The sequence below is a fragment of the Diospyros lotus genome, chromosome 8 (assembly GCF_014633365.1).
Source record: "Diospyros lotus cultivar Yz01 chromosome 8, ASM1463336v1, whole genome shotgun sequence".
Classification (NCBI taxonomy): domain Eukaryota; kingdom Viridiplantae; phylum Streptophyta; class Magnoliopsida; order Ericales; family Ebenaceae; genus Diospyros; species Diospyros lotus.
Genome location: NC_068345.1, coordinates 16,126,959 through 16,139,315, shown reverse-complemented (window position 1 = coordinate 16,139,315; position 12,357 = coordinate 16,126,959). Strand labels below are relative to the sequence as shown.

The 12,357-nt window shown below is 41.6% G+C and overlaps 1 protein-coding gene across 1 annotated transcript in view; it reads left to right on the top strand.

Annotated features, from left to right (window-relative positions):
• Positions 1-1,106: 1,106 nt before the first annotated feature.
• Positions 1,107-12,357, top strand: part of LOC127807708 (uncharacterized) — a gene marked incomplete at its 5' end in the record, with an annotated part of 30,719 nt that continues 19,468 nt past the window's right edge. Inside the window, 1 exon segment of the mRNA XM_052345747.1 lies at positions 1,107-1,633. Within this exon segment, the coding sequence (XP_052201707.1) occupies positions 1,133-1,633 (501 nt within the window).

Genomic DNA, 12,357 nt, shown 5'->3' with positions numbered 1-12,357 from the left:
TGATCTTTAGCATGTTTCCGTTGTTATGGTTAAGAGAAGTGTACCTATGTATTACTTTTTTGATGATGTCATGTTAAGAGATGATATGATTTCAATATTATGAATAAAGGAATTACGGTTATGTATCATTTGAGGTTTCGATCTAGCTTCTGCATTTATGATGAGTTATTTGTCTTAGTTTATTCATTATTAAGTTTGATATACTGAGAATGTGTAATGAGATTGTTGGGAAACGATTTATGTGTTAAGTGTATGTTGAAACAAAATATATCCCTGATATCTTTTGTTATCTAACGCCCTGAGAAAAATGGGGTGTTACAGTGCTGCTGGTTGCGAATTAATTTGACAACTTGATCTTGAAGCTATTGAATGGTTTGGAGGAGGGTCTCCATGGTTATTAGATTCTCTGGCTGATAATTGACGATAGTGTTCGGAATCTCCTGGTCCATGTCATTGTGGCTTTTGGTTCAGATAATGGATAGTTTGGATAAAAGGTTAGGGATTTGTCTTGTGGGGTAGGTAACTTTTATTGGGCCTCACCGTGGTCGCCAAATGTTTTTTTCGGCCCAACAGGTTAGCAAGATTGGCTGTAGTGACAGCGAAATGTTGTGATTCGACAAAAGTGATTAGCACGTGCAAATAGTTTGACGCTCAAGTCAGTGAGGGCTCAAAGTAATAAAGTAATGGTAAGGTTTGGAAAGAACATACCTTAACCTGTGATCAAACTAGTTTATATAGAGATTAGGGTGCATTGCGTGTCGTCGGCTATCATGGGAGGATAAGGGTTGAGATATGTGGTAGTGATAGGGGTCATCTCCGAGGAGCTCAAATTTGATGAAAATTAGGAATTGTTTGAGGATCAACATGCGAGTTGCTCAGAGTTGATAGGATTAGTTACCGACGCGAATATAGAAAGGTTATTCGAATTTTTTGAGCTAAGATCTAATCTGGGATTGACTTGGTGCCACGCTGTGGCCCTGGCCCAATGGATATATACGGTCCAAATAATAATGAATATATCATGTATTTTCGAGCCGTCCTCCATTCATTATTCTTCCAACTTTTGTTCGTCAAGTAGGTTTATTACCCGAGAGAGAGACAGAGAGAGAGAGAGAGCTGGACTCAACGTTACATGGATTCTGTCCCCAAACGTCCTTTGTTTTGCTTGACATGGCCATGGGGGGTTGCCCCTGGTCCCAACCAGACTCAAACCTCAAGTTCCTCCTCCTGCAACCCCGACGACACTACTCCTTGGCTATTCAAATCTCTTCAAATTCTTGGATCCTTGGCTTTCAATTTTGCGAATTCAATTTCAAAATCCCAACTTCAACTTCCGTGGAACCAAATCCCCCCATTCCACCTGCATGGCAAGCTCAAAATCAACCCCCAAAACAGTTCAGAAACAACGAAAAAGAAGATGTTGTTGACTCCTGAAGAACAAGGAGAAGCCGAACAATGTGCACTAGCGTCTGCCCTAGCGAGGGGAAAGGAAGCCACAATCGTTGAGTTTTACTCTCCCAAATGCAGGCTTTGCAATTCTTTGCTTAATTTCGTCTTGGAAGTAGAGAATAGGAACTCCGATTGGCTAAGCATTGTGATGGCGGACGCTGAGAATGAAAAATGGCTGCCTGAGGTACCATCTATCTATCTAACACTCTCTTCCCTTGTGGTCTTTGCTTCTTTTTTGTCTTGTGAAATTTTCGGATCTATTGTCCTGTTCACTCTAAAACACGAATAATGATCTCAACATGCATAGTATCCATCCTTTTCCTTGTTCTATTTAGACATGTTCAGTTATTATTTTGCTTAAATTTCAAGCAAGACTATGTTGGTTAGTGGTGTGTGATTGTTGTCAGGACCAGTGGGATAGCGCTTTTTTTTTTTTTCCAATTCAATCCTGCCCTAAGAATTTGCGAGACATCCCCCTGCAGCGCAGCCAATGGTGGCTGCCTGCATTCCCAGCTCTGAACAACATGATCCAACTCTTTACACCGCCCGTGAGACCCGCATTCAATGCCCATATCCGCAGCAGCTGCCTGAAGTTCAAGTTGACTAATTGCTTCAGTTGCAGTTGCAGTTGCAGTTCCATTGGATGTGATTGCCCTCAGGGCCCAGAGCAGCCCCCTCTATCCACTCTGGTTACCCTAATTAGTAGTGTTTGAGTGCTTGTTCATGTTTGCTCATGCCGAGGTTTGATTTAGTATTAGCTGGGTTAAGATTGTGCATCTTGTCTGTCACGGTGTTGTATCTTGCCGCCTCCACTTTAGAGCCATGCCGGCCTATGTTTTTACAGCTGTAGGTGAATATAGACTTAGGAGTTGAAGTGGGGTAGGGCCCTTTCAAGAAGGTGGGCTTGGCAGGATATGCCTTCCAGCTACTGTATCAGCTTCAAACAGCTCTAGTGGGGAGTCTTGTCTTGGTTTTGTTCCATTTAAGTGACCCAAAATACCCTTAAATCTGTTTCCCCAAGCTCTCTTTTCTTCAAGGTAGACATGAGTTGGTACCACAGTCCATATTTGCGAACAACCCTCTTTGAAGTTCATGTTTAGTTTCCACCACTTAGGACTACACTGGCAAGAGTTTTAGGCTTATGCCACCTTTTGAAACTTGTAAATAACTTCAAATGTCTTGGTGGGGGCTCACCTAGGAACTGAACCATGGGAGTTAACTTGCTACAGCAAGCTTGTTGGAAGCTACAGCTGCTGCTGTAGTTGCAGGACATGTTGTCATGGGTAGCCTTCAATAAACTTCCAGAAAGTATACTCAGTAACTACATCTTACACAAAAATATACCTTTTCATGACAAATGTACATCAATGGAGGGTTATATATACCACAGAAGGGGAGACCTGCTGTCCCCTCCTCAAGCTTCATACTCATACAAGCAAACAAGAGGCCCAAAATCATGTCTGCATACATAGGCTCCTCTTTGCACATACGCATGGCAGCCTTGAAGCCCTACCTACTGTCATGTCCCATTCTAGCCAAACTCATCTGCAGCCACCCTGTAGGACTATCTCTTTCAGAGCTAAGTCTGTTGTCAGCTTTTGAATCACAAACCGTCAACTGCCAAGGTACCCTGGTACATAAGCACACAAATGAATGAGCTGTTTTGTTCAGCAAGCATTGCTCCCAAGCTCATGTTTACAAGGTAGTCCATTTCACCCTAATGTAGCTCTCTGTCGTAGTACCCCATCAACAGTGCAACACAGTTCAGTTGCTTTTCACTGCTAAAACCTCATGTATTGCCATGTCACACTATCCTTCAATGCAGTTAAATACATATCATGATATATTCATAAACTATGCAATGATCAGATAGAGGAGAATGGAGAGACACACTTGCCCTTTCACAACCTATGGTTTCTTCAAACGGATCAGTAGAAACCCCGTTGCAGCTTCTTCTTGAGCTGTCTATGGCCTTCTCTCCTGTCTTATAGCTAAGCTTACCACAATCTCCATCTTTTCCAATTTTAGACCCCTCCAAGTGTAGTTACTCTGTCTGCAGAGTGCAGTATCATCTGCTGCAACAAGTACCAGCCTGCTGCAGCTTGCCTCTTCCTTCTCTTCTCTTTTTTTCCCAGTGTCTCTCTCAGCATTCTCAGCTTCATTAGAGACCAATTGAGAGGCTTATCTCTCTGTTTAGCTGACTGAATGAGGGAGGAGGTGGCATCTAGAGAATTCACATAGAAAGCCAGTGTATGCTCTTGTTGGTTGGTGAAGGAGCAAGGGACAGCTGAAAACCCCACTCAGCATGCTCTGTAAGCAGTCCTCTTAATCCCCAATAATTTCTAAATTAGCTTCCTATAATGTGATTCCCACAGATCCATAGGAGTCCTGTTGCAACAGCTTCTTGAGCTGTCTATGATCTTCTTGTCACGACCCTAGGGTTTAGCTAGGGTCTAGGAAGGAAATGGGAAGAATTCGGGAGTGAAACAAAGAAGAATTGAAGGGAGATATAGTTCAGAAATCAAGAGAAATGAGGGAGAGCAAGGAAAGAACCAGAGAGAGAAAGTAGGGAGGGAAAATATGAATTCATTATATTGTTTCAGCATACCTTTCTCTATATACTTGAACCTATTTATAGGCTATACAACTGAAAGAAACATCTAGAATAACAGCCTCATGTGCTGTAACAGAATAACAGAAATAACTCCTAAAAAACAAAGGAAACTAATTACATTAGGGCCCTTTTAACTACCCTAGGGTCGTGACAATCCCCTTTTCTTGAAGGGTTTCTTGTCCTCAAGAAACTTATTACCATTGAGCCGTTCTTATTCATCCAATCCCAACTTTCTCTATCAGTTTATTGCTTATTTCCGTCTTTATCCTTCTAGGATTTTTCCTTTTTTTCTTTTCTCTCAACAGTAATAGCATTGTGACTTGTTGCAGCACCATCTTCAACCATCCCCCTCTTCCTTATTGCCATTAAAAATGGTTCCGTAGGAACTGTCAGTCCTACCACTCTATTCTTTTCAATCATGGGAAGGATTTCTACCCTCTCTGTAGGCTAAAATCTGTGCATTACCTCTAACTCTTCTAGTTGCAATGTTACTGTTGTCTTATCTTGTGTGCTCGGTGCCGTTCCTTGTTCCTTCTCCTCAAGTATTTGGTGAAGAGGCTTTTCTGGCTCCTTTTTCTGCTGCTTCCAAAGATCAATACCATCAAGTGTCTCAGCACTAGTAAGAGTGCTTGGGAGGCTTCCAACTAATTGAGTGCCATCCTCCACTTCCTCCTTCCCAATCTCTTCTTCCATGTACTCCTCCGCCCTCTCCACAGCCAAAACCAAGGGAACAATATGTTTAGATCCTTCTATATCTTCAGTAGGGGCCTCCTCAAGTGGAAAGACTTTTACTTACTGTTGGTTGGAGTACACCAAGGACTCACTTTCAGCAGGATTGTCCTTCTTCCTTGCAACTATCATTCTCGTTCTTAGTATGTCATCAGCCTCATATTCCTCCTGAGCTGCATGAACTCCACCTTCCCCTTCCATAGCTACTACATTTGCTCCTTGCACTACTTGATGAGCAGCCTTAGGAACTCCTATGACAACATTAGTTTTGGGCCTTTCTCCAAACCGAGTACACAAGGCGTTTACAGACTGTGGCCAGCTCCATTCTACCCTTCCCTAGCTCCAATTCTGGAACCAAGCGTCTGCAACACCATTCAAATAAGCTGCAGCCATTTTCACTTTCTCCCTTTCCACTACTCGGTGTTGGTAGAACACCCGTTCGCACCGTCGAATCCACCACTGAGGTCTTTCTCTTTCAAACAGGGGAATGTCCAATTGTGACTCTGGAATGGTGGAGTGATTACTGCCAATCCCTTGGTCCCAATTATCCTCCTCTGCCTCAACAAACAAAGGAAACTAATTACGTTAGGGCCCTTCTAACTACCCTAGGGTCTTGACACTTCTCTCCTATCTTATAGTTCAGCAAACGTTGATCTCCATCTTTTCTAATTTTAGACCCCACTCCAAGTGTAATTACTCTTATCTCCAGAGCTAGTAGCAGCTTCCTGCAACAAGTGCTGGCCTTCTGCAGGCTGCAGCTTGCCCCCTTTCTTCTATTCTCTTTCTTTTTCTAGTGTTTCTAATGCGGAACAAGATAGGAAATATTTTAGAAGATATAATTAATATATTTGTTCTTTATTTATTTATTTTTGCAGCCTGAATACAGAATATCATTCTATCAGTGTTGAGAATTCATATTAGCTTGTATTAAGTGTGCTGTATAGACTAGTTGTACATTGTACCTACCATAGGTAGCTTGTACATAGCAGTTATAGTGTTTTGATATAAGGACTTGTAACCCTAGTTTAATAGTTTGAACAGTTATTTTTCCCTCTAATTTCTCTTTTTCCTCTCTTCATGCTCTTTCAATTCTGTATACCTTCTTTCATGGTATCAGAGACATTGAGGGGTGAATCTGAAGAATTGGAGCAGATTTGGTGTAATTCAGTCATCAAATGTTGTCTAGGACTGTATCCTCTTGGTCTGAGGATTTTATCTTTCATTTAGGTCAGGAGCTGTGATCTGGGCAATCTGATATTTTCTGGATCTTTGGTCCGATCTTGCTCGATCTGATCTTCTCTGGATCTCTGGTCTGATCTGCTGGTTGAGACTGGAGCAATCTGCTGCTATCTGATCTGCCATCTACTGGTTGAAGCTGGTGTGATCTGCTGCGTTCTGTTCTGCAGATCTGGAATTCCTGGATTGTGATCTGGTGATTTCTGGAATCCCTAAGGCTGTGATCTGATATTCTGTTAGTCTTTTGTTGTATTATTTGTGGAAAAGGGTTTATTACAACATGTTTGGTTCAGAGGTAATCTCTAACGCTTATGTTGTTGTATTGGTTGTTGATCCGCTGCTTGTTTCTGTCTTGTGGCAGTCCTTTGAACTAGATTTAGTGCCTCTTTTTTGTGTTTATGAAAGTTGTGTAGAAATTATGTGCCGGATCCTTGGATCTAACAAGGGGTTGATTTAGGTATAATTGAGAATTAGAGAGAATTTGGAGGGAGACTCAGATTGAAAGCGAGGGAAAATAGCAAGAAAGGAAGGAGGCAGAATGTGAGAGAGAGAGATAACAGAAAAATGGAGGGAAAGGATTCAATTTATTACACATGATGATCCCTATCCTCTAGCTATGGCTTATTTATAGCCTCAGCAATACAAGTATCCGAAGTGTACAATCCGGTAAGCACAACCGCCTTAACAACTAAGTACAAGCAACAAGCATAAGAAGGAACACAATTACTATCCTGCCCCTAGGAATGTGACAATTACCCCCCTATCCCCCGAAACATTTCTTGTCCCCAAGAAATTACGAAATATGGTCAACCAGAGGAAATTGCTTGAAGAGGTCGAGCAAGTACTCCTACGTTACATGATCAAAGGGTAGGTGGGTCCATTGCACCAAGACTTGGGTTAGGGGCAGGGAATTTTGGTAGATCACCCTCTTCTCCAGGACCGCTAGGGGCTCCACATTCACTGTTAAGTCTTTTGCCATATGAGGAAGATCCAAGCTAGTGAGTCAGTAGGTCCCACAGATTTCTTCAACAGAGAGACGCGAAAAACCAGGTGAATCATCACTCTATTTGGTAGCTGCAATCTATATGCCACCTTCCCGACCTTGGCCACTATAAGAAATGGACCGCAGTACCGTTGAGAACATTTGTTGTTGGAACCATTTGACCTTCAAATAAACCTTGTCACCTACCTCAAAAGATCTCTCACTCCTCCTTCTATCTCCCATCTGTTTCATCCTGTTTTGTTTTAGGTTTAGTTTCTTTTTAATCACCTACAGTGCCTCTTGCGTCTGTTGTAAGTATTGATCCGCCACAATTTCAGCACTTGAGTATTGCATGATAGCAGGTATTAGGGGTGGTTTATAACCAAAGAGGGCCTCAAATGGGGTTCTCTACAAAGAGCTATGAAAATTAGAGTTATACCACCATTGGGCTAGTGATAGCTACTTGTTCCAACTTTTTGGTTTAGAAAAACAAATGCACCAGAGGTAAGTTTCTAGACGTTGGTTTACTTATTTTATTTGCCCATCAATCTCTGGGTGATAGGCCATTAACATATATAATCCCACCCCCAAATTCTTGAATAGTTCCTTCCAAAAGTTACTAGTGAATATTTTGTCCTTGTCCGAGATAATGCACAATGGCAGTCCATGAATCTTAACAAGTGAGTCCAGCAGTAGTCTAGCTACCTCAGGGGGCTATGAAGGGATGGACTAAACCTAAGAAATGGCCAAATTTCGTCAATTTGTCCACCATTACCAGTATAACATCCCTTCCCTCTAACTAAGGTAATCCTTCTATGAAGTCTATTGAAATCTGCTCCCAGGCTTGTGCTGGTATGTCAAGAGGCTGCAGGAGGCCATGGTAAGGCACCTGTTCATGCTTGCAGCTCTGACAGATAGGGCACCCTAGCACATATGTGGTCACATCATGTTTGAGTCCTGGCCAGTAAAACAATTGCCTTTGTGGTAAGTGACATTTAACTTGGAATGCCCTCGTATTGGTGAGTTGTGCAATGATTGCAGGATTCTCTTCTTAAGCTAGTTGTCTTCTCCTATCACCAGCCTTTCTTTATGACTGAGTAATCCAACTATCAAGGTGTAACCCTTCTGATTAGCAAGTTGAATTGCTAACTGAGTCATGAAATCTTTTTCCCAAGTGGTTTGCTCATAGCTTGCTGTAATTTCCTTCACCCAGTCAGTCACTACTGCTAAGATAGCTTGATAGGTCCGCTTTTCCTCTTTCCTTGATAGTGCATCTGTCGCTGTGCTTTCTTTTTACTTTCCGGTACTGTATTGTATAGTCAAACCCTAGCAACTTAGTCATTCTTTTCCTTTGCAGCTGTGTGCAGCCTCTGTCACATCATGAATTTGAGGCTTCATGGTCAGTTCTGATCATGAATTGGTTTCCCTCTTGGTTAGACCTCCATTTGTCAACAGCCATCAATACTGTTATCAACTCTTTGTCATAGATGCTTAGTCCCAAGTGTTTTGGGGCTAAGGCTTGGCTAAAAAAGGCCAAGGGTTTACCATCTGGTACCAACACAGCATCTACCGCAGTTTCACATGCATCTGTCCTCAAAATGAAAGGCTTTGAAAAGTCAGGTAAGGCCAATATAGGAGCCTAGTTCATGGCCCCTTTTAAGGCTTGAAATGCTTCCTCCGCATTAGTGTTCCAGCAGAAACTATTCTTCTTAAGTAGGTTAGTTAATGGCCTGCTTATAATTCCATAATTCTTGATGACTCTCCTGTAATATCTGGTTAGGCCTAGGAATCCTCTCAACTCTTTGATAGTTTGTGGCCTCAACCACTCCAACATAGCTGCAATCTTTTTAGGATCTGTACTCACCCCTTCTTTAGTGATTATGTGGCCTAAATATTCCCCTTTTTTCTGAGCAAAGGTATATTTGGACCTCTTCACAAACAATTGATTGGATCTAAGTATTTCAAATGCTGCCCTCAAGTGGATTAAGTGTTTGTCAAAAGATGGGTTGTATATGAGGATATTATTGAAAACTCAAGGATGAATTTCCTCAAGTAAGGGTTAAAGATGTGATTCATCAAATCTTGAAATGTGGCAGAGGCATTATGAAGGAATTTACGGATCATAAGTGCAGCGGAAAAATAAAAAAATTTAACCATAAATTCTTTAAGGATCTCTCCAAGGGAATAGATTATGGATGAATGACAAAGGATTACCTCTTGACGTGCAGATTTGTTAGAATTTCTTTAGCATATTTTGGGACTGATATGCTTGATCTATCTTTCTATATTTCTGTGCTAAATCTCCTAGGATATCATATCTTGATTATATGTTCTAGTTGTATCCTAGATTGTATATATTTCCAAATCTAGATTAGGAAACTGCCTATTGTGGTAGAACATTTTGTATATTCATGCAACCTTACAGGGGGAATAAGATTGAATATTTGACCACTTTTGACATGGTAGTAGAGCCTTAGGAAGTTCATCACCGTTCTTTGTGGCTTTTGATTTTTGTGGCCTCTATTGATATTCAATCCAATTACATAACTACCAACGGATTCAACTGACTCTAGTACCACAACAAAGGTTCCTTTTGCTGGAAGTAATGGTGCAACCTCAAGGGGGGACCTAGAGAGCATCCAGGCAGCCTACAGGCTGAAGGGAAGGAATTACTTGAAGTGGTCTCAGTTGATTCGAACATTTTTGAAGGGTAAAAGAAAGTTGAGTCACCTACTTTCAACTGAGCCTAAGGAGGATGATCCTACGTATGCAACCTGGGATGAAGAGGACTCTTTGGTCATGTTCTAGCTTTGGAACTCAATGCTACTAGAGATTAGTGACACAATTGTTGGGTTTCATAGAACAAAACGCAACAAAAATTTAAAATTTTTTTACCAACCAAACTCTTTAGCCAATCATGAACCCTAAAAAGACTAGATCTAGTTTGCATGTATGTAATCTTTTATGAATATAAATTAAAGAATGATGAACCAGCCTTTAGTTATTCGACGTGTGAAAAGTTGAATCTTTGTTCCTCGAGGTGTCACCTACCCTCTATAAGTGATCCACACCAAAGAAGAAGCTCTATAAATGTCAAAGAGCACGCCCCTTGGATTTTCTTGCACCAAGAATGCAAGATCCACCGCCTTTAGCCTCTTGAAAACTCTTTTCAACTTCCTTGGAAGCAATTCCAGCTTTTCTCAAAAGTTGTTCCTCAAAGGCAAAGGCTATTCATGACCTTAAATAGGGGAGAAAACCAAACCCTAGTCAAACTAGGGTTGGACACCAAGTACTAGCATGTTTTGGACGTGCTAGGCCGCGACCAACCTAGCAAGGGTTGTGCCTAGGCCCATCTCGGGTCACGTCGCAGGTTGCCCTTTGCCGGTTTCTGTCCTATTTTCATTCTAGACATCCTGTGGACTTTTTCGCTAGTGCTAGTTCGCCTAAAAGACCCACAATTTCATCTGGACCAAAACATTTTCCTGTCCCATTGAATTTTGTATAAAGCTTCTTTTTGTTTGTGTATGACCTTATAGGTTCACTATGAAGATTGCAATGGGCAATTAAAGAATCCTACTCCAGATCAAACTCTTTGATTAACATTCGTAATTTATATCATCACATGACCAAAATTACCATCTTGCCCTTAGACTAAGATTGACGTTTAGTAACGTATCATGGCCCCCATATCATAATGAAATGCAAACAATACTTGTGATGAATCTTTTTGCGACGAGTTCCAGTGCTATTCGATCCCACTATCATAATGCCCCAATATGGTCTAGAAATATGGTGAAATGTCAAACCTCCAATAACCAACACACTGTGTACGAATGCAAAGTCCACAGCTCCTACAGATGAATTAATAACTCTTATTATTCTCAATTATCTGCGTTGGCCAATGACTTCTTGATTTGTGACTTGATCATTCACATAATGCATATACCTTTTGTGATTCTTACGAAGGTTGATAGATCCCATCCTACGTACTCACCTACCTTCGTATGATTCAGATCATATCCAATAACCACCTTATATTAGAGATCTATCTTCCTAGACCCCGTACAGTGGCATCGAAGCATGAGGCTTCTTGTCACATAGGCAGTTTACTAAGAGTTGTTTTTAAAAATTTTTGCTAATTAAAACCTTTAAATTGTAAGTTCATTTCGGCTGTAGCCCTAGGCGCTAAGTGGACCAGTAGGTTGGTTAGAATCAAGTTGTTACACGGTTAAGGGAGAGGGCCCCATCTGTCAGGGGAATATTTCCTCCAACGTCCTTATAAAGGGCCCTACCGTGCGATGAATGAGGGGGAACAATCAAGAAGATTCTCTTTTCAAGCTGCTCTCTCCTCCTTTCCCTCTATCACTCTCGTCTCTCTCTTTCTCTCTCTCTAATTCTTAGCTGTCTTCTTCTTCTCAACGACTCCACATCAAGTGGAGTTCTGAAATCTCTTCTGCAATTCCCTTGGAATTGTGGTAAAAGCTGCCACAGTCGCAACAGGGTTGTGACATATTGGTATCAGAGCGTTGTTCTGGCCGGTGGGTGGAAAGGATAACTTATGGCTGAAGGGACGCGTATGAAGAACTTCGAAACCCAGTTGCAGCAAATTGGGGTGGTGGTAGCGGAATGTCAAAATAAGATGGAGCAATTGGAGCTGGGTACGACTCGGAATCAGGAAGCGATCCTTGTGCTGGATCGCCGGTATCACCACCCAAGAGTTAATTAGAATAACTATGCTGTATTTCTTTTACTTTAATTGTTGCACCTATATTCCAGCTATCAATTCTATTAGAATTGGAAATGCCACATGTGAGGCCTTAGGAAAAGGACAAAATAGTTTGTTGTAACTGCTGAAGGGGGAATGATCTGCTGCATTCACACCCACACCAAGCAGCACCTATATATATTCATCCCATTCCATGGGAGAAGGCATGCTGAAAATTATGAATTGAAATTCCATTTTCTTTCCTCTCTCGTTCTTCTTCCTCTCTTTTCTGTTCTCTATTTCTTCCCCTCTTTCCCTTAGTATCTCTCCCTCTAACTACTGATTTCTCCCTCCTACAATCTGATTTTCTTCCCCAATTCCTCTTTAACCTATCACGAACTCTAGGTTCGTGACAAATTGGTATCAGAGCAGTCGTTTTTCGGCTATGGTCCGTGCAATTTTGGTAGTCGATTCTTAGCGGAATTGATTGAGCAGAGTAGCTGGTCGTTTCTGGAAGCTAATCGTAGGTCGGCGAATTTCGAAAGTGTAGCAGGCCAGCGATTAACGAAAGCTGGATTTGGATTTGCGAGCTGGTCTCAAAAGTCACGCATCTGGTCCAGTGAATTCAAATAGCAGTGTCGG